Raw genomic sequence first — 23252 nt, 5'->3', positions numbered from 1 at the left:
TGCCCTGACAGTGGGCAAAAGAATGGGCAGAGGATATTCCCTCCTGCCTCTTTTTCTTCTGCCACTGAGGGTATCTGCTCTTTCTGAAAAATACCACTTGATAAGGGAGTGGGGGTTATGTGGATCCATAGAGGGGGGTAATAAAGCCGCCATTTCTGGGATGGATTATTTTTCTTCTGTTCTTTTCTTTCTTTCTTAAGAAGACTGTCCTGACTCCTTGGCTGCTTGGTAACCCAGGCCCTGGTACAAGGATGGGGAACTCGTTGCTGCACATTGCCGCCAAGTGCTTCAGACTACCTGAACCATCTCTGAAAGTGAGGGTGGCTGCGTCGGGCTGGTGGAGGCTCCGAGGTGGAGGCTCCGAGGAAGAGGCTGGGGCTGGCAGCGGTCTGGGTACTCACTCTGGGTGGAACCCGGAGGTAGTAACGTTGTCTATATATACCCTGTAGAACCGAATTTGTGTGGTATCCACATAGTCACAGATTCGATTCTAGGGGAATATATGGTCGATGCAAAAACTTCACATTTCTCCGCAATAGCCAGAGTCGGAAGTGGGGGCTAGAGGCAGCCGGCGGGTCAGTCGCCTCTTTCTGTTTTATTACCTTGGACTCTGGGAGGATCGTCTGAGCCTGGTGACACAGAGCAGCCTTTTGCTGGAGAAGCACCTCACCTTTAAACAGGGGCCTCTTTGTAAACCCCTAATTGGTTGCATGAATGCAGGGCCAAAGCGTTAGGTTTGGGGGCACTGGGGAGCGAGGTGGGAGTCCAGGTAGCCCCAGCCCCATCTTTGCTCTCCAGGGGCATAAAGTTGGAGGGTGCCCAATGAGGGAGCTCATTAGCTGTTACTGCCATGTGGGAAGAAGGTGAGCTGGGAAGAAGGAGTTTAGGGTCCTTTAGGGTCCATTTGGGTGAGGTGGGGGTGCCCTCACCACCTTCCTGGGCCACCCTTCAGCTGCCCTGGCTGGAGCATCACGGGGGCTTCTTGCCATACCAGCAAGGCCCAGATTTGGCTAGAAACACCCCGGCCTCAAAGAAAGCTTGGCAGTTACTCATTGCCTAATTTGATTCAGGCCAGCCAGATTGTAGTAACTTTTGGGTGACCCTGATGAAGACAAAGCCGGGATTCGGCCTTTGTATGGCAGAGTCCCCGCTCTCGCGAGCTGGGCGGGCGGGAGTCCTGCCTGCCTGGGGTTCTCTGCCCAACTCAGAAGATACCTCCTCCACCCACTTTTTGATGCCATGCACCCTGACAGATATGAGGATTCATTCCCCTTTGAACTGTGCCCATTTTGGGGGGCTGATTTCAGGCAGGGTGAGTGGAGAGGGCACTGGAGGTTAGCAAAGTCAGAGGCAGACAAAAGCTGGGATTACCTGTCGGGAACGAGGGTGCTGGGATGAGAACTCCATTAACATCTGGTGGGGGCCCTCGAATGTGCCACAGCAAGTCACTTGATTACACGTATGTTATTTAGTTAAATTTGTGAAAATTATGAGATGCTCACCAACCCGGTGATAAACTCACTCCCTCGCTATTGGCTGGCGTGGTCACATGGCCGCCAACTTTATTCAGTTGACAGCAAGTAGGAGGGCCCTATGGAAGGAGAAAAAAAGACAACACGAGAAAAATTAGTATTTTCTACCTTCTGAAATTAATGGCCATGAGTTCGTATATGGTGAACTCCAAGTATGTGGACCCCAAGTTTCCTCCGTGCGAGGAATATTTGCAGGGCGGCTACCTAGGCGAGCAGGGCGCTGACTACTACAACGGCGGCGCGCAGGGGGCCGACTTCCAGCCCCCGGGGCTCTACCCACGGACAGACTTCGCGGAGCAGACCTTCGGAGGCGGCGGCCCCGGGCCCGGCTCGGCGCTGCCCACGCGGGGTCACGGGCAAGAACCCGGAGGCCCCAGCGGCCACTACGGTGCCCCGGGAGAGCCGTGCCCCGCGCCCTCCGCGCCCCCGCCCACGCCCCTGCCCGGCGCCCGGGCCTGCAGCCAGCCGGCCGGCCCCAAGCAGCCGCCCCCCGGGACGGCCCTCAAGCAGCCGGCTGTGGTCTATCCGTGGATGAAGAAGGTGCACGTGAATTCCGGTAAGGCACGGGCCCAGGACCTCTCAGTCTCCACCCCGGCCCGGCGGCCTGGGCCCCGCGAGGGGGTGTGCGAGTGGGTGGGGGCGTGTGGGGCTTCCATGGGCGTCGCAATTACTCTCTCCATAAATTTTTATAGCCGAGGGAGCAGGCCGGGACCATGTGGCTGGCTGCTTGGCTGTGGGCGCAAAAGGGGGTGGGGATGGGGGTGGGGTGGGGGAGGACTCCATTTTCAGAGCGGAGGGAACGCGGTGGAGGAGAGGGCATTTCCAAAATGCCTGGGAATTCTGGAGCTGGCGGTGGGCCGGGGGCACGGGGGCACGTTTGGGGCTCCCCGCCTGCGAGCCCGGGGGAGCAGGTGGGTGGGAGTGAGCGTGTGCGCCGGGGAGGGAGGGCGCGCGGCAGGCAGGGAGCCGGCCAGGAGCGCGCGGGGAGGGCCCGGGCCTCGGGGGCGCCAGGAAGTGAGCGGCTGCGGCCAGGGGCCTGACCCGAGGCCGGGCGCCGACCTGACTGTGCGGTCTGTTTTGTCTCGCAGTGAACCCCAACTACACCGGCGGGGAGCCCAAGAGGTCCCGGACGGCCTACACCCGGCAGCAAGTCCTAGAACTGGAAAAGGAATTTCATTTTAACAGGTATCTGACGCGGCGCCGTCGGATTGAAATCGCTCACACCCTGTGTCTTTCCGAGCGCCAGATCAAGATCTGGTTCCAGAACCGAAGGATGAAGTGGAAAAAGGACCACAAGCTGCCCAACACCAAAGGCAGGTCCTCGTCGTCGTCTTCGTCGTCCTCCTCCTCCTGCTCCTCCTCAGCTGCCCCCGGCCAGCATTTGCAGCCGCTGGCCAAGGACCACCACACGGACCTGACGACCTTATAGAAGTGGGGACCCTGGGCCCATCCCTCCCTGAGCTCCCGGCTGAGCCGAAGCTTCGGGGGCAGGCCGGGCCTGCTGTCACCTCCCTGAGCTCTAAGGTACTGTGGGGTGGACCTGGGACACACAGGCCGCCCTCGGACTAGGTTAGCATCCTGCCCGAGGGCAGCCCCCTCCCTGGAGCTGGGATGGGTGTGGGAGGGGGGCCGGGATTCTCTCTCTAAGTATATTATCAAATGGCAGGAGCTACTGAGAACAGAAAACCTTGGCAAGTCATTAAACTGAAAATCTCCGCTGTTGGATTTTGAATTTGCAAGTGAAAGTTGGATGCTTTATCCCAGTGTGAATTTGAACATCCTCCCCACCCCACCCCTCCAGGGATCTTTGTGGTTGAATAATGTGGGGGAGTTGAGGCAGAAGGTTGGCCACCCCTGCTAGGTGCTTTCAGTGGAAGCAGGAGAGCTGGGCCAGGATTGTTGAACTTTCTGGGTTGTCTGTATAATTTCCAGTGTGGGAAAAAAAAATTTTTTTTTGCTCCCAGTGGCCCCTTGCCCAAAGAAATGAGTCTAAGAAGGAGGTGGAAACGGGTTGTTTTATGTTTAGATTATATTTGCTTAAATATTTATTTGTTGGGGAATTGGGGTACAGAAATAACTGACATCTTATTGCCAAAACACTTAACATGGTGAAAGGGTCTGTTTCAGGGAGCAGAGTCAGAGATGCGTGGACTTAACTTCTGGCTGTAACCGGCATTTTGAACTCCACCCCCTCCCCACTCCCCGGAAATGTGTGTAGGGGGCCCTTAACCCTTCTAGAGGGAAGCAAAGGATCCACTCAGAGTTGAGTTCTTGAAAATATATTTCCACATGTGCTTTTTTCAGCACTGTGCTTACAACCAGTTCTGGGTGATTAAAGGAAAGGGAAAAAAGAAACAAATGGTCCAACATTTTCCTTCTGGGGAAAGAAAACAAAACCTCTATGTTCTGGGTCATTAGATAATGACTGAATTTTCTGTCCCAACTGGATTCCAAATGTCCCCAAATACCCCATATAGCAGTATTTTATAGGAATTGGTGTATGGCCTATATAGGAGAGGGGATGTGCACTGGGGAGAAAGTGGCAAGGTGAGGAAGTCTTGCTTTAAAAAATGAAAGAAAAACGAATTGAATCTAGAAGTCCGCAAAAGTTGGTCTTAGGGCTTTTCCCCTAAATTTAAAAAATTTTAAACAAATCTAAGGAACTTTTTCACAACCCATTAATTACAAGAAGAATTTGTAAAAGTATAAAAGTTTTCAGGCCCCCTCCTCTCTCTTGCTTTGAGAATAGTGGCTTAAAAAACAATTGCTCTCAACAGGAGAGATGTCCTGTAGTTATTTTTCTTATGCCTTGCCTGGGAAGGGTTCAAAGCTCATTTTTCTAAAATGTTGACCCTTAAGGATAAGGGGAAAGAGTCAAAGGTAATGGCCAGAGTTCATATACTCAAATGAAACAAGACTTCAGAAGTTTAAACCCCAAAGCCTCAGGCTCCAAAAAGAAACCCCTGGTTGTAGCTATCGAAAAGTGACAGAAGTGGGGAGGGAGAAGGGATGAGCTTGAAAGGGAGATTCAGAATTGGGGCTATTTTTTCAGTGTTTCAGGACACTTTAGAAAGTTTCAGAGGTAATTTTTTAAATATATTTAAGTATAGGAGGAAAAAAGACTTCCTCTACAGGCATATTCTTTGGTCTGTGTCTCCTGAGAGCTGAGGGCAGGTATTCACTGGAGTCCCTAGGCTGAAATTCCACTTCTCTAAAGTATCTTCCAAGCCTTGGTCTTTTGTGTTAGACCCCAGGGACAGCTCTTTGTTCCTCCTTGGGGTGAGCCTGGCTCTCAGACTTGCACATGGCAATACTTGAATATCGCCCCGTCGGGATATTAAAGATGGATATTCCTGCATTATTCACATCATTGTTTCTATGACAAAAAGCACAGAGTTCATACATAGTCAAGACGTCTTTTTTCTGATGCCCTCACGTTGAGAAGCTGAAAAGGTATTTTACTGAAGTTCGGCTAAATTACAGAATCAGGTTCATCCAGAGGACAAATTTTCTATTCGATTAGCTGTATTTCAGCTGGGAGGACTGACCTCTAAACCCTTAACCTTTTGGACTCTAACTACCCTTCTCTTCTTTTTTTCCCCCCTCTAACATGGAGAGCAGTCTTTGGGATGTAGCATTTGAAAAGAGCCGCTATCCTTAGGCAAGTTGGAAAGTTGCTCAGATTCTTTCCTAAAACCCGAATCTGTGAATACATTGAAACTTCTCCTTGGGAGGGGGGGAATACATATTTTCACAACATTCAACTACATATGTATTATAAAGGTTATATAGATTTCCCCCCTTCCCAGAAGTTCAGATTACTCACCTCAGCTTCAGACCAAATGCCAGACTACTTAACTGTCTTCACCCCTGCTCCAGAGGAAAGCCAAGAGGCATATTTTGATGAAGAAAACCCAAGCTCCTTCTTAAAAATAGCCCCACTACTTTGGAAAGTAACTTAATCAGAGAAACAACTTCTTTGTTTATAAGTCTCAGTTCTCCTTCTCTGCTTCTAGGGATTGTCTTTTGAAATGTTAATGGAGCCTAGATGGCCCAGAGGGCAGCCCTCAACCCTGAGGTCCCAGTCGGACCCCAGCATCCATTTGGGCCCACAGGAGTGGGGCAGGGAAGACGCAGGGCCCCCCAGCCACCTAGGGCAGGAAAGGAAATGAGTTTCCATCTGGGAACGTGCTCTGGAGTAACCTAGACATAGAAAGGCTCAGTGCCCATTTGCTTTTATTTGTTTCCAGTTTGTTCCCCCAAATATGAGCCAGAAGTGTTTGTTTTGAGTTTTTTAAATGGTATGTTGGGATTGTGACTGGGGGTGGGGGGGGGGTGAGTGAAGTGTTCACTGAGGACATTGCTCCTCAGACTCCCATCTCACTTTGTCCATTGCAGCCTTTTGTTGGGAGATGACATTGTCAGTCAGCCCCATGGTGTCTGTTCACACAAGATGCTTTTTTAATAGAATTGACCAATGTTCTGCTGCCACTGATTAAAGTATTATTTATACTAATTGTTGCCTGTAGTTTTGATGTAATTCATTGATCTATATTTGAAATAATAAAAGTGTAGCGAAATCTCCCTCCTGTTTGATGCCTCCACAGAAGCATTTTTCATTAGGTCTTGTAAAAGCTAACATCCAATATAAACAATTTATTTTCTTATTTTCTGTAATGTGCCCGATATGTGAAGGTTAAACTGTATAAGGCTTAGCAGTTCTACCATTTTCCCCCTCCTGGATACCTACACACTCCCAATGTGGCCATCATATTTTGTGAGCCTTTGGAAGCCTAAGGCTGGATTCAGGCTGTAGGCGGTTGGACATTTTTTTTTTTTTTAAAAAGGAAAATAAGTAACTTCCCTGGCTAAAAGGAGGCTCCAGTTTGTCTCTCTGCATGGCCCGGGTCAGCCTCAGACCCCCTCAGTGTCTCTTTGTGACATGGTGGGTGAGAGATCTCCTGGCCCCCCAACTCTGAGAGAGTGTCTGGTGCTGGGTTCTGGGCCAACCTGGGGCTGGCCGGTGGCTGCTCGGATCTGACCCCTCTGCTCTCCAATCTTGGGCTCCTTCTAACTTCTCAGGTGCTGTTCAGCCCCACTGGGGCCTCCAGCACCTGCCCCTCCTCCCGGGAGCGCCCCCTCCGCCCTCCAGACGACAATAAACACTCCCCACTATAAAAGGTTGGCGTGCGCTATTTTTTTTCACGAGGGCTTTTCACATCTCGGCCTCGCCTTCAAGAGGGGGCCAAGACAGGAATCCCAAAATAGATGGGGGGGGGCTTAATCGCGACAGGCAAGAAGCAGAATGCATAAAATCAGACATGTGTCCTTAATATATGGAAGGGCTCGCCTGAGACGCGTGGACATGTGTATTTATAAGTGCGCGGACAGAAGTTTAAATATTCAGACACGTTTTATGATTGTCCTCTGCCCGTCTTCTGGTTAATGGCTCCTCCTGTGCCCACCAATACATCAATACGGTTGTGTGTATTGAGTCGCGGGCAGGGACGAGGAGGAAGCGAGCGCACAGCCGAGCCCGCCGGAGTGCAGCGCAGTAAATCGGGACCCTCGGCAGACGGCGCCTCCCGCGCGCCCGCCATGTTGGGGAGCCCTCCCTGCCCCCCGCGCCGGGCTGGGCGGCCGGGGCTCGCCGGCAGCCGGGGGAGGGCCTTTCATAACCCGGAGAATTTTCAAAGTGCGAGGAAGATGATAAGAATAGATTTCTACAAGTCCCGACCACGTGATTGGCGAAATAATTAATTCAGCACGTCCCTTAAGAAACACGGAGTCGTCATTAATCTGCCACGCAAAGGGCTCTCTCCGACTTGGAAAGTGCAGGGATCCCAAGAATATCACCCGCCGAGGGGGGCCGCGCGGCGCCCCCAGCCCTCCACCCTCGGCCCCCGGCGGCGGGCGCGGGAGCGCGGCTGGCAGGTAAATATTTTGGCGACTTTTATTTCTTCGGATTTAAATCCTTAATGAACTTAGCTGTCAGGGACGCTGACAGATAGTTGCCTTTGCTTCCTGATTTGGAACCGCGCGCCGGCGAGAAGTTGTTAGTGGCTTGGATGGTGACCTTTGGTGCAGCAACGCTTTGCACTTATGAAAAATTACTGAGAGCGGCCGAGTGTGTGTGTGTGTGTGTGTGTGTGTGTGTGAGAGAGAGAGAGAGAGAGAGGGTGTGTGTGAGGGTGTGCGGGGGGCGAGGGGCGAGGGTGCGCGCGGGCTGCTCAGAGGCGACAGGAGTGGTAAAACCCGCCCGGCTGGGGGACGCGCCTGGCGCACGCGGGCCGAGGTTGCCCGGTCGCCTGTGTCTACCGGGAACAATGGTCGCTGTCACGGCATCTGCCGCCTATTCTTAAACCGGTGAGAAAAGGCCCCGGCCCTCTTTTCAAGCGAGGGTCGTAAATTTTTCTTTGCGTCATAATAGAAGGCTATAAAATCGAGTTGAAATTTTACCCCAGGCAGGTTTTAACCAACAGATAATGATTTCCGAGTTGCTTCTCCCACTCCCCTCCCTCCCCACCCAAGCTCTGCTGCTTCTGTCACCCCAGCAAGGAGTTTGCCCCTCTTCCCCTCGATTTTTGTGGCTTTAATTTGGGGAGAAGATCTGAAATAAAGGCAGGGAGAAGAAGTCCCTGCCGCCCGAGAGGTGGGAGACCCTGGGGTGAGGGGAAGCCTCGGGGGAAGGGAAAGGGCGGGGGGAGAGGCCAGGGAGAGAAGCAGGAGCTGTCTCTCCTGCTGGCTCCTGTTTCAGCCTTTTTTCTCCTTTCTCCAAGGAGCTTCCAGGTCCAACGAACCACTCCGCTCCCACCCCGCTCCCACCCCACCCCACCCCCAGCTTGCCGGAGATCAAGGGGGCAGCAGCGGGCATTCTCCTCCAGCTCGCAACTCCGGCCCTGATGCCGGGGAGGAGGGCTTTTTTTTTTTTTTGCCTCCTTCCCTCTAGTTGGCTTTGAGGATGACATCGTCGAGCTGGGGGCTGGCTGCGTGTGGTGGTTGTTTGGGGATTGTGTGTGTTTTGATTTCTTTTTTGGTGTGTGTATATTTCCCCGTCAGGACAGAGACAAAGTTTCCTCCGTTATGAATTATACATTCAAACAATAACACATTAATTCAATTATTCAAAGATGACAAATGTTTATGTGCTTTGCAAGTGACTCTGGCGCAGATTCTGGGCGCTTTCTCTGAGCTGCTTGCGTTTTTTCTCAATGAGAATTGGCTGCCCTCCCACCCCCCAACCCCACCCACCCAACTCACCTCTACATCCCTTGGTAGGCCCAGAGAGGAACCCACAAAAACCTCCTCAGCCCTGCTGCCAGCCCAGCAGCCAACAGCCTCCCAAGGCCCGGGCTTGGCGGGCACCGACCCGGGCTATTTTATCAGTGTGACAATTGCCCGGGTTGGTGTGATAAATCATCGTAAGTAATTCCTGAAAGGGTGCGAGGCTGTTGGGGGCCGGGCGAGGACTGTAAATCTTTCCGGTTTATTGCTCTATGAACATATGCTCCGATTGAAGAAGGCTTAGATCCTTTCCTGGAGACAAATTCCCGCAAAACGGCCCCCCTCTTTGGCTGGAGATTAACACTTGCTGCGGGCCGGCTGCTCGGCCCCTGGCGGGAGGCTAGGGGGCGGGGTCCTCCGGGTGAAGGTGGACTGGGGGCACCCACGGTCCGGCTCCAAGAGGCGCCCTGAGTGGGCCTCCAGCCAGGCCCAGCCAGGTGAACAAAGGAGGGGCTCGCTGACAGGTCTGGGGGGTCGAGCCTGTGACCTGTTCTCCGGGACCTTCCCCTGCTTCTGGAGTGGGAATGCGGAGGATCTTACCCCCTTCTCCCTGGCTCTTCTGCGGCTGCCTGGCACGTTCGCCTTCGCCCGTCCGAAACCTTGCAAGCGGCGACAGGGCATCTGCTCAGTGCCCGATGCCGCTGAGCAGCAGAACTGGCTGTGAAAGCGGGACTTCGGGGATGGAGTGGACACCCCCACATGGTGCGGGATTCCGGGGTTCGGACGGAGCTGGGGTAGTGCCGCGGGGGCTCAGCAAGCCGGGAGCTGGAGGCTGGCTGCTCGCCCTGGCCGGGAGCTTTTAACTCTTCTTACCACATGCAGAATTGTTATCGTAAATTCCACCCGACCACTCGGAGAGTGCTGGAAACCTATCCTGATTTGATATTTGTAGAATAGAAGCTCCCTCTTCTCCCAGATAAGCCCCACCAGGACTGATTCCGCAGCCCCCCTCGCGTGCTTGGAGGCGCCGCAGGAAGCGGGAAGCCGCGGCCTGGCAGTCGCTGGGCCTGCGGGATCCGGAGGCGCACAGGTCGCGGCAGACAGCGGCTCCGCGCCTCGGGGGCTCCAGGCCGCGCAGGACCCGGGTGGAGTTCGCCAGACTGAGAGGGAAGAACGCTCCCGGTCTCGGCCCGTGCTCATGCGCCTTTTCTGGCACTGGAAGTGCCGGCTCATCGGCTGCGTTCAGGGAATGAGCCAAGGCCCCAAACTGTGGTGGTGGTGAAGAGGGGTGTTCCCCGGGGGTGACCAGCCTCGGTCTGGGAGCTGGAGGCTCTCACCTTAGGGCCGGAGCCTGCGCTGTGCCACAACGTATTTGCTTCCCCGGGGAGGGGAAGAGCGGTGCGTCTGCCTAGGCTGTGCCTCGCCTGGGCGCTTGAGGATGCGGAGTACCGGGCGCGGCCAGGGAGCGAGGGGAACCCTGGGCCTCTGATACTCCACAGCTGCCTCCGGAGATGCCTGTAAGAGAGGCAGCCTCTAAAATTTTCGCATCTCCGGACCAGCCTGGTGGAAGGCTGGGCCAGGGTCAGAGGTCGTGGGGGGAGAGACTCAGCGCTCCCATCCCACTGCGGTGGCCAGGCCGGAGCTAGGTCACTCCTGAGCCGCGGGATGGGAGCTTTCCTTCCGCCTCATACCCATCCTTGTCTGCCCAAGGGAAGGGGCCGAAAGATCCCACGCCTCCTGCCCCTCCTCCCAGCCCCGAGGCCTGGCTGCGCTCCGGGGCTGGATGGCGTGAAAGTTTCAGCCTCAATCAGTACAATCTTCCCTCGGGGTCACGTGAACAAATATGCTCGCATTTGGAGGCAGCGTCTGTATTTCCCGACTATGAGGGGGTTTCCGGGGCTCTCTTCAAATCCAGAAAGGGCCACATCCCGAAAGCAAAACAAACCCCGAGCTCTGGGGGGCCTGGGAGGGCTGGGCAGGAACCCAGGAGTGGGTGGGGGCGCGGGTGGCCGCCGCTCTGGGCCTGGGAGCGGACAGGCGGGCGGGTGGACCCGCGGGCGTGCAGCGCAGGCAAAGCCAGCTCGGGGACTACGAACTCGTTCCTCCTGCGTTTATTGGTAGTTGAACCTCAGCCTGGTTCCGTTCTACCGGGAATTCCGTGTGCTCGGGTATATGGCCGCGTCTTCGAGCGCGCAAGACCAGGGTTGGGACAGTGTTGTCTGCAGACAAAGGGGGAAGGCTAGCTCTGCCCCCCACTGGCGCCCACTCTAAGGCCGAGGACACCAGGTTTATGATAAATTGGGATCCAGGTAAGCAATTGCATGACAAAATGGAAATCTTTGGGCACGGGGCTGCTTGCTGCCCTGAGTGGGATACTAAATATGATTTATTTTGTGTAATCTGTGATCTTGATTATTGCCAATTGTGAGGCAGCCCGCGTAGACTTAGATACACTTCTACATATACATTGAGGACGGTGATTAATCGTAAGGTGAGCTTTGTGAGGATGCTCCCCGCCTACCCAAAGGTTAGGAGGATACACTACCTTGCCAGACTGGAGGGTGGCCGGTGGCATTGTGGGGGAAGGAGGCAGTTTGAGGAGAGGGTCAGTGAGGTGGCTGGGGGCTGGAGGAAGTATTTTGGGGGTAAATGTACAGTTATGAGAATGGGTTGAAAATGAAATGAATAAAAAGAAACTTTTTTTTACACTGTCACTTCCAAAGTAAGATGGAGCATCATATTAATTCCGTATCTTGAGCTGCCTGGCTGGGCGCAGGCAGGTTGATTTATATGTATTTAAAATAAACTCTGTGGCCGGCCAGCTCCCTGCATTGTTCTGGGAGCTAGCTCCACATACGCATGCCTTTATCTCTTGCTGTTGGCTTAATATTTTTTTTCTTGCGAGGTTAAAGTGTTATTCAAGCTTCTCCCCTAAATTCAGTAGAATCCCCAAACTACCCAAAAGAGTTTGGGAGGCTCCTCCACATTCCCCCTCACGAATCTGCTTTTTGACTGCGATAGTGTCAGAGAAAAGGTTTAGGGCTTCTGGGTCTTTCTCCTCAAAGAACCCAAAATGAAAGCTAAATCATATTTTGATTCCTGCATCCCATCCATCCTTTTGTTTATTGTTTCCTGTGGCTCCTGAATGTGGGAGGACAGGACAGTTCATCCTAGGTCTTTCCCCGGGGCCAAAGCCTGAGAAAGCAGCTCCATGAGTCGGAGTGAGCGGCTTCATGCTCCTGGGAACACTGTAGGGCAAGGCCAGAGTGGGCCTCTGTGGGAAGGGACCCAGAAAGCAAGGAGCACCCCCTTAGCCTGGGTTGATACGGGCCCCAGCCAGAGAGGGACCGACTAACAGGGGCGTTGCCATCAAAGGAGAGCAGTAAAGTTGTTTTGTCAATCGCCGGCGCTTGGCTCCATCAGAACTTAGAGTCGCTGGACATTTTTCTTCTCTCACTGCCTTGGAGCTGTGCGCCTGCCAACTTAGTCAGCTGAATCCAATTACTGCGAGCAGCATTTCATTTGGCCCCATGGAGCACTCACTTATAACTTCCCCGAAAATTTCAATAATCCGCATCAAGTCTCCCTATCCAAAAGACTTTCCCCGGAGTACTGGGGGGGGGGGGTATAGAGCCAGGTCTGCTGGGGACCAGCTCTTCATTGACAGCTCTCAGATGGGGCTCCCTCCTGCTCCCCCAGTTCCTGGCTCTGGAAAGGTTACTTGAGCTGGTGGCCCAGAGCCAGCCGGATAAAGCTTGGGATTCTGGGCAAGCAGAATGCTGAAGTTGGTTGGACCGTTGCTGGGTGGTGGGTGGACTGGGGAAAGAGCATGGGAGAAGATGATGGAGGCTCTGGGTAGCCCAACTTTGGCCACCTTGGGGTCCTCTTTACTTTCCCCTTCCGAAGCCTCCTGTGCCCAGAGCACACCAAGCACCCCAGAATGCCCGGGAGCAAACTTACCCTGTTCCTCCGCGGCTGGGAAGACAAAATCTAGCTACAGGCATGGGGAATCGCGGCATTGGGTGGCCTCTCAATTTAGCCCTTCTTCTTCTGAGAAGCTCCTAATTTTAAAGAACTCTTTTTTTTCCCCAAATACACACATACATACATACATAGTAATCAAGCAGTGAAAGTTGACATCTGCCCTCGTGAATATATCATATAAAGTGGCTTCCGGACCTGCTGATCCGGTTCGAGGGCCCGGGTACATAGTGTTTCCACCGCACAGCCCTCCGGGCAGGCTCAGTGGAATGGGCCCCCTGGGTCTGGGGCTGGCTGGGGAGCTGAAGCCCGGGCGCAATGTTAGGAGCCCTACCGGGCTGGGATTTCTCCGAGGTGCTTCCGTTGGGTGTTCATTAAGGGGTGAGTTATTGCCGCGTGAGCCAAAGGTCACTTCAAAGGCTTATGGCTGCCCGCTCTGGTCTTTAGAAGGGCCCTGAACGCTTTGTGTGGGGCTTTCCCGGGCACAGTTTAGTGTTTGCAAACTACTGAGTCGACAAATTGCACAGGGCAGATGCAGGAGGGGGGGATTGTGTCTCTCCTTTCACCTGACCAGGGTGGGCACCAGCTGAGTGCAGGCAGTGGTGAGCAGCTTGGTCTGTTTTGGGGTGGGGTGGAAGGGATGTTTGCTTCTTAGGTGGTTTGCAGCTGGAACCGACCCAGTTGTGGGCAGCCTAGGCCAGAAACGTGGTGGGTACTTACTGGAATAAAATAAACTCAGGGAAATCATCCGAGATATAATGTACAAACCAAGAAATAACACCTAGCTCCCTCTTCACTGTGGGTGCCTGTGGGAGACTTGACTAGGACCCACCCAGGCCCATCTACATATCCACCCTCCTTTTCTGGTGCCCTGTGCTGTAGCCTCCCTCCCTCCCGTCCCAATCCTGCACGGTCCCTCCCTTTTGCTCCTAAGCAGGTGGGCACGGCCTGGGGGATTGAGGAACCCAGGTCATTTAGGGCTTGGTTGGAGTAGGAGGAGGAGGGATGTCTTCCCTGTGCCTCTGACCCACTTGGCTAACCCCCTGTGGAGGGTCTGGCCCTTCCCTGCCATCCTACCTCCCCCTTCTCCCGTTTAGTCAAGGATTTTGGTGTTAAAAGCCACCCGCTCCCAGGAGCCAACCGAGTCTCCCTTCTGCCAGTGAGAAGGTGCCTGGAGTGGCTGTGGACACCATATAAAATAGTGGCATTGATTATGACACCCTTAAAGGGAGTAATGCCTCTCTGCATATGTTTGTAAGAGAGAACTGGTTGCCACTGAGAGTTTTCCATTTTGTTCCAGATCACTTCAACAGAATATCAAAAGGGACCGGAAGAGCCTATAATGAGTTAGAGACAAAATTTGAGAAAACACACACACATACACACACACACACAGGTGAGTGGCGTGATTTTTAAAAATAATTTCCACTACATTTCCATTTGTCCTGCAACTCAGGGTAGCCGGCTCAGGATTCATACATCAAGACATAAAACAAAGGGCGGCTTTGAAGTGGATCACCTCAGTGTGAACTGCCGCCGCTTACATGATAACCGATCATCGGCCTTCAAATTTATGGCGCTTTAATGGGGTGAGCCCAGTGCCTTAAATGCAGGGTATATTATGTATTGAGTTATCTGGGCTAAATAAGAGTGATTTAGAAGGCGCGTCCAGGGCTTCCCATAGGGCAGAAAAGCTCAGGGTGAGAGATCGGGAGAACGTGGGCAGAAAGCTGCCCTGGCTCTGCGGTAAATACATCCCCTCTGAGCAAACCCCGAAAAGTAGTAGTTTCGAAATCCCGAAGTAGTAAAGCCAACAGGGAGGGAAGAATCGTTGCTAGGTTCCAGTGAATTAATAGGGATGCTCAGCAAGGTTGGTGCCCGCAAGAAGGAGATCTGTGGGCTTCCAAGGCCCTGATTTAGGAAAAACACAGAGAGGAGCCGAGGCCAGCTCGAACCTTAGAAAAAAATTGAGAGGAACAGAAGCAACCTGCGCTCCTTCGCCTCCCCCCTTCTCTCTCAAGTTGCACGGACTAACTCTACCCGTCCGTGATTTACGACGATCGCGGCGCTAGTCACAGCCCGACGCCTGCAGCCGCCTCCCTCCGCAATCCCCTCGGCTTTCCGCCGCCACGGCGGGCGGCAGGCCAACGAGCCCGGGGCCGGCCCCCGCGCGTCCGGCGAGCCTCCTGGCCTCCCGAGGCCGCGGCGGGCGGCAGGTCTTCGGCCCCCGGCCAGGCTGCGCGCGTCGCGTCTCGCGTCCGGCCGCCGAGCAGCGCAGCTCCGAGAGGCGGGCACCGGCCACTTTATATAATCCCCCTGCTCGCCGGGAGCGGGGCCGGGGAAAGTGCGGAGCAGGGGATTCTTTTGCTGCGCTTCCTCCTACGCGGAGCCTGTTTTCCACTTCTGAAAAGTGCCGGGCCTTGGGAAGTGTTTTTCTTTTCATTCCTTACTGAAGCGTTTACTGCAGCCGTGCTCGCAGTCATAAATTTTGCTACAAACCACAATGACAGGTGCATTGATATGCACCGTGAGAGCTCCAGCTGCTTAATAACTCCGTCCCCCGGCTGCTGTGAGCGCCTTTTATTTATTCGTTATCATATTTAGGTATTGATCCCGGGCAGAATTAAGTGCAGTGAGCAAGTATCAGGGCTGGGCTGATTCGGAGGCGCGGCGGGTGCGGCTGGCCATCGCGGCCCGGGGAGCGGGCGGTGGTCGCGCCGAGGCCGCCTTCCTTCCGGCTGGGGACCGTTAGGCCCTGCATTCCCGGCCTGCGGTTGGGCCTCGGAGCTGAGCTGGGCAGCTTCCCGGGACCACGAGAAAGAGCCGGCCAGACCCCGTTTGGCGTCCCTTCCCCAGGAGGAGTCGGGGATGGCGCCGGCGGGGTTGTGGGGAGGCTGCCTCAGCCGGTGTTTCGGGCCGGGGGCAGGGGGTAGGGTAGGGGCAAGATGGGGTGGGGGTGGAAGGGAGGAGGAGAGGAAAGGGCAGCTGAGGACTTCGAAGACCACCCCTCCCCCCACGCGGGCTAGTCTTTTTACCCCGAGGCATTTGGGTCCCGGGGCCCAAATGAGCAGAGGTACCAAAGGGCGAGAAAAGAAAGCCTTAAAGGGGCGGGGGGGGGGGGGGAATCGAAAAGATGAGCCACTGAACAGTTGACCATTGTCCAAGTGATTTATGACCCGTTCCTGCTTCTTAGGTTCAAGCAGAGTTCACAAGGAGTAGCGATTTCTGGAAAGAAATAAGCTTCTCTCTCTTTTTTTAAACCAGTTTTGTAGCAATATTCTCAGGTTCTGTTTCAGGAAAAGTGACTTCTTTGGGGCTCTACATTTTGGGGTGGGGGAGAGGCTACAAAGTCCTTCTCAGTGAGGAGAGAGCTACTGCCCTTGCTTCTGGGGAAATGGACATTTGGGTAGTGGATCATCATTGAGTGACCCTTGAAATTCCTCAAGACAATGAAAACAGAAGCAGGAGAACAGATTCTGTGCTTACTCATGGAGCTGCCTAGTTTTTGCACTTTTGAGGTCCATGCACAGAGCTTTGTCTAGGAATATGCCATAGGAACAACTATGTATGTAAAGCCATCTGTTTCAAAGACTTGATCAGTTCCTAAAGAAGCTATTTTAATGTGACTGGTCTACCTATCAAGATAAACTTGGTCACCCTGGGAGGCAAGAGGGGGGAATATTTTGCTTCCACTGCTGAAAATGGAATGACAGAAGCAGCAGTGAGTTCTGGTGGTCTGAGTGGTGTCAAATGTGACCATTTTGACATCCAGAGGGCCCAAGGTTTAAGACTGGAAGCAGGATCCCAGAAAAGTCCAGATATTTAACCAAACTCAGAGTACGTGTTGTCCTTTGGTCTGGGGGCAAACACATACAACTATTAGTCACAGGATGAGGATGTAGCTGTCCATTTAATATTCAGTAACTTTAATAGAGAATAAGACAGAAAATGAATGAAAGAAAGATTGACCAGCTTTGTTTGGTAGATATCCTAACTGCATACGTTTAAGAACAGTAATAGAAACTATTCCTAAAACATTACATCCTAGTATTCTGTTATTCCATTGAGAAGGGCCTTTCTCTTATCAACGTTAATGGTATATTCACTTATATTTTAAAACAAAATGGGCAACTATACTATCAAATAAAGGCTAATATGAATTTTAAAAACTGAGTTAGGTTGTTTGGTGAAAGTGTAGGGGAAACAAGTAAATGGAGGAGTGGTTTTCATACTAGTGCTAAAATCCATTAGGCCACAGAAGTTGTCTAGATATTGTGGTCTGTCATGATGACCATGATGGAAACCAGGGAGTTTTGGGGAAAGAAAGTTGCCTGAAAGATGAGATCAAGAATTCAGACCTGGGAGCTGACCTATGAGTTTTCTTTATGGAGCAGATGTAAGTGGTTGAATAGTATTAGTTATACGTTAACTCATTGGGGGCTTTCAGGAGAAGAGAGGGGTAGGTGAGAATGTAAACCCCCTATCAAGAGTCAGAGGACACAAAAGGGGTAGAATTTTTCTTAGTTTTTTTCTTTTTCTTCTTCTAATTCTGGGTCCATTCATCATGCCACAAGAGGTTCTCCCATTGGTTGTAGGTTGGATGGGAAGTGGGGTGGAATGGATGATGCAGAGCAGAGGTCAATAGTAGTATTTATACAATGGATGCAGGATTAAAATGATACAGTTACAAAATAAAGCAGTTTCCATTTGCCCATGCTCCATGCATTTCAAATTCTAAATCTCTTCACTCACTTCCAGTGGTATCCATTTAAAAGTAGTGGAGGACAAAGTAAAGCATCTAGAAAAATGTAGATGAAAGAGAAGAAACTTTCCTAGCCTCAGAATAAGTCTGGGAGTCTTTAAGTCCTCTTCTTGGCTTTTATCTCCTAGTAGATTTCACAGTGCTGACCCATGAGCTAACCGGCCGATTCGCACCCAGTCACAGGAGAGTGGACTACCTGGGTCTCTGTGAGAGATGCTGTGATTTTGAAACCAGGTGGGGGAGATAATTTTTTTTTTGAGAGCTCGAGCTGTTCTGAGTGTTATAGGGCTTTCTTTTGCCCATAAAAACCCTGGGATGACCTAGTGATTGACTGATTGATCCATTCATTCATTTACTCATTCAATAAGTATTTACTGCACTTACTACATGTGGCGTGCTGGGCTGGGTGTTAGGGATATGTAAGTGGATAAGACACAGTCCCTACTTGCAAAAAGCTCAGAGTCTAGTGGGAGAATTGGTCATTAAAATGTATCAGGCCATAACTGCTTTTCTGTGCAGTTTCAAAGGCTAAATTGACAGTCTTGGAGAAAGAAAATTGTATCTGAGGAAAAAAGAAAAAAAAAAAGCCCCTTCCCTTGGATGAAGGAAGGTCTTTTCTTGTGTTTATGAGAAATTCCTTCTGACTTTTCCAAAGGTTCAAATAAGCTGAACTTCATAAAATCCCAGATCCTCCTACTATGAAGTGGGTGGGAAGTAGAGAGCCTGGGCTAGTCCTTCTATATTGACTGGTCTTGCCAATGACAATCCCTCTGGGGCTTCTCACTTTTCTTCTTTGCAGGTTGTCTGGAGCCTGGGGCTGCCCCAGCTCTCTTGGATTTGGCAGACATTGGAGGTGGCGGTGAAGGAGACAGTGGTGGTCAATGTTATTTGAGCAGGGTCAGCAGGCCCTGGAGCTTCCTGAGTACAAGATGCAGAAGGCGGCTTACTATGAAAACCCAGGACTCTTCGGAGGCTATGGCTACAGCAAAGCTGCTGACACTTATGGCTACAGTGCCCCCCATCAGCCTTATCCTCCCCCTGCTGCTGCCAACTCCCTGGACACTGATTACCGGGGCTCTGCCTGCTCCATCCAGAGCTCTGCACCTCTGCGAGCCCCAGCCCACAAGGGGGCTGAACTCAATGGAAGCTGCATGAGGCCTGGTACTGGGAACAGCCAGGGTGGGGGGGGTGGCAGCCAGCCTCCTGGTCTGAACTCAGAGCAGCAGCCACCACAACCCCCTCCTCCACCACCAGCCCTGCCCCCTTCCTCACCCACCAACCCTGGAGGTGGAGTACCTGCCAAGAAGGCCAAGGGTGGGCCCAATGCTTCTGGCTCCTCAGCCACCATCAGCAAGCAGATCTTTCCCTGGATGAAAGAGTCCCGACAGAACTCCAAGCAGAAGAGCAGCTGTGCCACTGCAGGTAGCTCTCTGAGGGGGCTCATCCCTGGGCTAAGTCCCCCAGACTGACCCCAAGAAACTAGCTCACCTAGGAATTAAGAGGCTCAGGGCTGGAAGTACAACTTTGGAGGCCATATGTCTAAACTCCTTGTGCAGAAAAAAAAAAATTTTTTTGGCTGCGCTGTGCAACTTGAGGGATCTCAGTTCCCTGACCAGGGATTGCAGGGATTGAACCTGGGCCATGGCAGTGAAAGTGCTGAATCCTAACCACTAGACCACCAGGAAACTCCCTGTTCTTTCTTTTTAGTGTCTCTGATTATAGTCACATCCTTAAAGTTACAGGGTGCTGATGTCCATTCCAAGCTGCCGGCACCATTGCTGGACACGTCTCATAGTTATTTATAGACAGCTTTTCCTTATACTGCCCTAGTATCTGCTTTCCTGGGCTGCTGATCATAACTCAACTCCTTCTTCCAGCCAATAGTTCTTCAAAACTTGAAGATAGATACTATCATCTCCAAGCCCAGGTGGTTATATAGCCCATGTCACATGAATCCCACTCCCTTAAATTAATAGGAACTAAAGTCTATGGAATGCTATGACAAGAACCATGTTAAGTGCTTTACAACCATTGTCTAATTTAATTTTCCAAAGAACCCTTTGAGGTAGGTATATGATAAAACACCCATTTTACAGATAAGGAAACTGTTAGAGATGACAAGTCACTTGCCCAAGATAACAAAACTACAATATGGCACACCTGGGGAATTCCCTGGTTCAGTGGTTAGGACTCAGCACTTTCACTGCCCAAGGCACAGGTTCAACCCCTGATTGGGGAACTAAGATCTCTCAAGCTGAGAGGCAAGGCCAAAACAACCAAACCAAACCAAACCAAAACAAAAAACCCCAAAACGAAAAAAGAAAAAAAAAAAAACCCTAAAACCAAAATACCACAAAAACCAAACAAAAACCCCAAATGGCACACCTGAAGCCAACTAGGGTCTGCAAAGAATAACCATGGCACTCTACTTAGCCCACCCCAGCTCAATTCCCCCCATCCCAGCAAATGCCTAATGTAGAGGCACATATCCTAGGGGAAGAGGATGTACTCTGAAGCAGGAGCAGCCTTGGGGGTTTCTCCCTGGAAAGGGAGACCTCGGAGTTAAGCAGATTTTCCGTAGGTCCATTTAGTGTGTGTGAAAGAAGACAGGCGGGACCAGAAGCTCTGAGGCCTTCTGTCTCTCTCTGCTCTGCTCGGCCTGCTTGGTTCCTGAACTTTTCTGGCCTTGTGTTCTGTGATGCACTTTATCTTCAGGTAGATGAACTAGCTCCCAGGTCCAGGGCTAGCTTGAGGCCTGGGATGTCCTTAGCTTGTTATCAGATATCTGATTTGCCTCCTGCTCTCTGGGGCTGCTGCTCCTAGAGTGTCTTCAAGTCTGTAAGCTCCTTCACCTACCCCTCCTTCCCAGCTGCACACCCAGGCCCTCCCTCCCAGGAGAAATCCATTTGTCTTCCCAGGGAGGGAGTAGACAAGCTGCTGAGAGGTGGCAGGGGTAGTGGAAGCCAGTGCTGAGGCTGCCACTCCTAGCATTGCAATACTCAAAATATGCCTAGCCTGGCCTTGGATCCCCTAAAACTCTGGGGTTGTATTTTTATCGTCTGTCACCTCCCTGCATTTGCGTACTGAGCCCATGGTACAGCTGAGCTGGAGTGAGGTGCCAAGATCTCCACCCTCATTCTGCGCTTGGGGTGCTTTGCCCAGGAGCCAGGCAGTTTGGGGCTGCCTCCAGCCACCCCTCCCACCCCCCTTCCCAGCAGCAGAGGCTGGAAGGAGTGTTCAAAGAAGTCTGGCCCTTCTTTGACAGGGGGAGAGGACTTACCAGCTGCTACTAGTCTCTCATTAAACTCCTCAGCCTTTGGGACGGGATGATGGACTAGGCTGAAGGGGAGGGGGTGGGGCAGAATGAGTTGCACTTCTTCAGAAGGCAGATGGGAGTTTCAGGTGCCACTGATAGGTAGGCCTGGGGCCTGTGAGTTCTTGGAAGCTCACCTCTCAAACGCCCCTCCCCCGCTCCAGCGGGATTAAGGTGGGAGGAGGGGTGGAGGAAGAGGAAGGAGCCAGGGAAGCACCCCTCTCCGGCCCAGGGTGTCCCCACTTCTCCCGCTCAGCGTCCCCTCTCTCTCCCTCCTTGCCCAGGAGAGAGCTGCGAGGACAAGAGCCCGCCGGGCCCAGCGTCCAAGCGGGTGCGCACGGCGTACACAAGTGCACAGCTGGTGGAGCTGGAGAAGGAATTCCACTTCAACCGCTACTTGTGCCGGCCACGCCGCGTGGAGATGGCCAACCTGCTGAACCTCACCGAGCGGCAGATCAAGATCTGGTTCCAGAACCGGCGCATGAAGTACAAGAAGGACCAGAAGGCCAAAGGCATCCTGCACTCGCCGGCCGGTCAGTCCCCGGAGCGCAGCCCGCCGCTCGGCGGTGCCGCGGGCCACGTGGCCTACTCAGGCCAGCTGCCACCCGTGCCCGGCCTGGCCTACGACGCGCCCTCGCCGCCCGCCTTCGCCAAATCTCAGCCCAACATGTACGGCCTGGCCGCCTACACGGCGCCGCTCAGCAGCTGCCTGCCGCAGCAGAAGCGCTACGCGGCGCCCGAGTTCGAGCCCCACCCCATGGCGAGCAACGGCGGCGGCTTTGCCAGCGCCAACCTGCAGGGCAGCCCGGTGTACGTGGGCGGCAACTTCGTCGACTCCATGGCGCCCGCGTCCGGGCCCGTCTTCAACCTGGGCCACCTCTCGCACCCATCTTCAGCCAGCGTGGACTACAGTTGCGCCGCGCAGATTCCCGGCAACCACCACCACGGACCGTGTGACCCTCATCCCACCTACACAGATCTCTCGGCCCACCACTCGTCTCAGGGACGCCTGCCCGAGGCCCCCAAACTGACGCATCTGTAGCGGCCGCCACCGGCCCGAACTCGCGGCGCGATTACCTCTTTTGCTTTGGTGGCGGGGGTGGCGGGCGGGGCCCGCGGGGCAGCTCGGTGACCCCCCCCCCCCCGCTCTGGCTCGGTCGCTGCCTCCCGGTCTCGGGCCAACAGCGGCCGAGGCGCAGGCGCCTGGGCCTCTTCTCCACGTGCGCCCTGCTTTGGGTGACTCGCCATGAATCAGCCGCCAGGATTCTCCTCTGTAAGCCTGACAGTGCCACGTACTGCAGACCGAGGGACTCTAATCTGGCAGTGGTGTCCTGAAGGTAAGTCTGAGATCCATCGGCGGCGCGCCCTGCAGAGGGGCCATAACCCGGGGAGTCCGGGCATGGCCCGCGTCTAGTTTAGTTGCGGAGACCCTAATTTATATGCTTCTTCCCGTCCCATAAGGATTGCATCGGACTCAACGATCTGTATTTATTATTTGAAGCGAGTCATTTCGTTTTGCTGATTATTTATCCTCGTCTTAATGTATTTATGTGTATATTTGTAGAATTCTCCAGCCGAGTTTAGGAACGCGCTCCCAGGCCCTGGGGGCCACATTTCACCTCTTTAGTCCCCTTGGTCTGAATTAGTTGAGAGAGTAGTTTTGAACAGTTGTAACCGTGGCTGGTGTTTGTAGTTGATGTAAAGGATTAAGACCGCAAATTATCCTTCACGGGTAGAGTCCGGCGGCCCCATGGCGTGGCACGACACCCGTTTTTCTTTTCCCAACAGCCACAGCCCTCGCCACTCGACACAGTTTATTGATTTCAAATTGTCTGGTACTATCTGAACAAATATTTAGAATAAAAAAATTTCTCAGTCGGAAGTGCATCTGTGTTAATCACGCACACTTGCAAGTAGATCACTCTGCCTTTATCTTGTGCACAATCCCAGTGGAAGGCCCCCCAATAGCCTGACCCTTTGAAATATTTTTCCCACTTATTTGGAGTCCAGTACACAAATTGATTCCGGGGATAGTTGATTACATTCTAGCTATTGATTTTAGGTTGGGGGGGCGGATATCTGAGGATGCAAACCTAGAAATGTTCTGAGTGGGATGATCTGGGTAGGGTGTTTCACTGCTGCCTGTTTTGCTGTTTCTATTGCCCTCTTTCTAGACACAAATCCACTTTTTTAGATTGCACTTACAGTGGGGAGGCCAGAGCTCACTTTTTTGCATTAAGTAGTAAAAAGTAAACTTTGAAAGAAAACTGACAATCAAAGAAAAGACACAAGAGAAGTCATAAGAAGAATTGAGCTGTGAAAAAGCTAAGATGCAAGAAAAGAAATGATCTTTTGAAGCCATGCACCTAAGCTTTTTCTCTAGGAAGTGCTGTCACATTTTCCTTATATATAAGTCAGTGGTTCATTTCTAAAGAAAACA

At 52.8% G+C, this 23252-nt stretch overlaps 2 protein-coding genes across 3 annotated transcripts; both read left to right on the top strand.

Annotated features, from left to right (window-relative positions):
- The first annotated feature begins 517 nt into the window (after window positions 1–517).
- On the top strand, window positions 518–18374 carry HOXD4 (homeobox D4). Of its 2 annotated transcripts, XR_009055144.1 has the most exons (4): window positions 518–2088; window positions 2621–3056; window positions 17631–17733; window positions 18299–18374. XR_009055144.1 is itself a non-coding variant. In XM_057746121.1 (2 exons), the coding sequence occupies exons 1-2, from the start codon at window positions 1653–1655 to the stop codon at window positions 2959–2961; spliced, it is 777 nt and encodes a 258-aa protein (XP_057602104.1). In that variant the 5' UTR covers window positions 518–1652; the 3' UTR covers window positions 2962–3247. The 2 variants fall into 2 exon arrangements, 1 of the variants encoding a protein (XP_057602104.1); XM_057746121.1 differs by lacking the exons at window positions 17631–17733; window positions 18299–18374 and having other exon boundaries at window positions 2621–3247.
- Window positions 18375–18380: 6 nt separating this feature from the next.
- HOXD3 (homeobox D3) lies at window positions 18381–21872 on the top strand. Its single transcript, XM_057746120.1, has 2 exons — window positions 18381–18921; window positions 21097–21872. The coding sequence occupies exons 1-2, from the start codon at window positions 18381–18383 to the stop codon at window positions 21852–21854; spliced, it is 1299 nt and encodes a 432-aa protein (XP_057602103.1). The 3' UTR covers window positions 21855–21872.
- Window positions 21873–23252: the final 1380 nt, after the last annotated feature.

This window comes from Hippopotamus amphibius, chromosome 8, assembly GCF_030028045.1.
Source record: "Hippopotamus amphibius kiboko isolate mHipAmp2 chromosome 8, mHipAmp2.hap2, whole genome shotgun sequence".
Lineage (NCBI taxonomy): Eukaryota > Metazoa > Chordata > Mammalia > Artiodactyla > Hippopotamidae > Hippopotamus > Hippopotamus amphibius.
The sequence above is the reverse complement of the archived record's forward strand: the minus strand, read 5'-3'. Positions and strand labels throughout refer to the sequence as shown.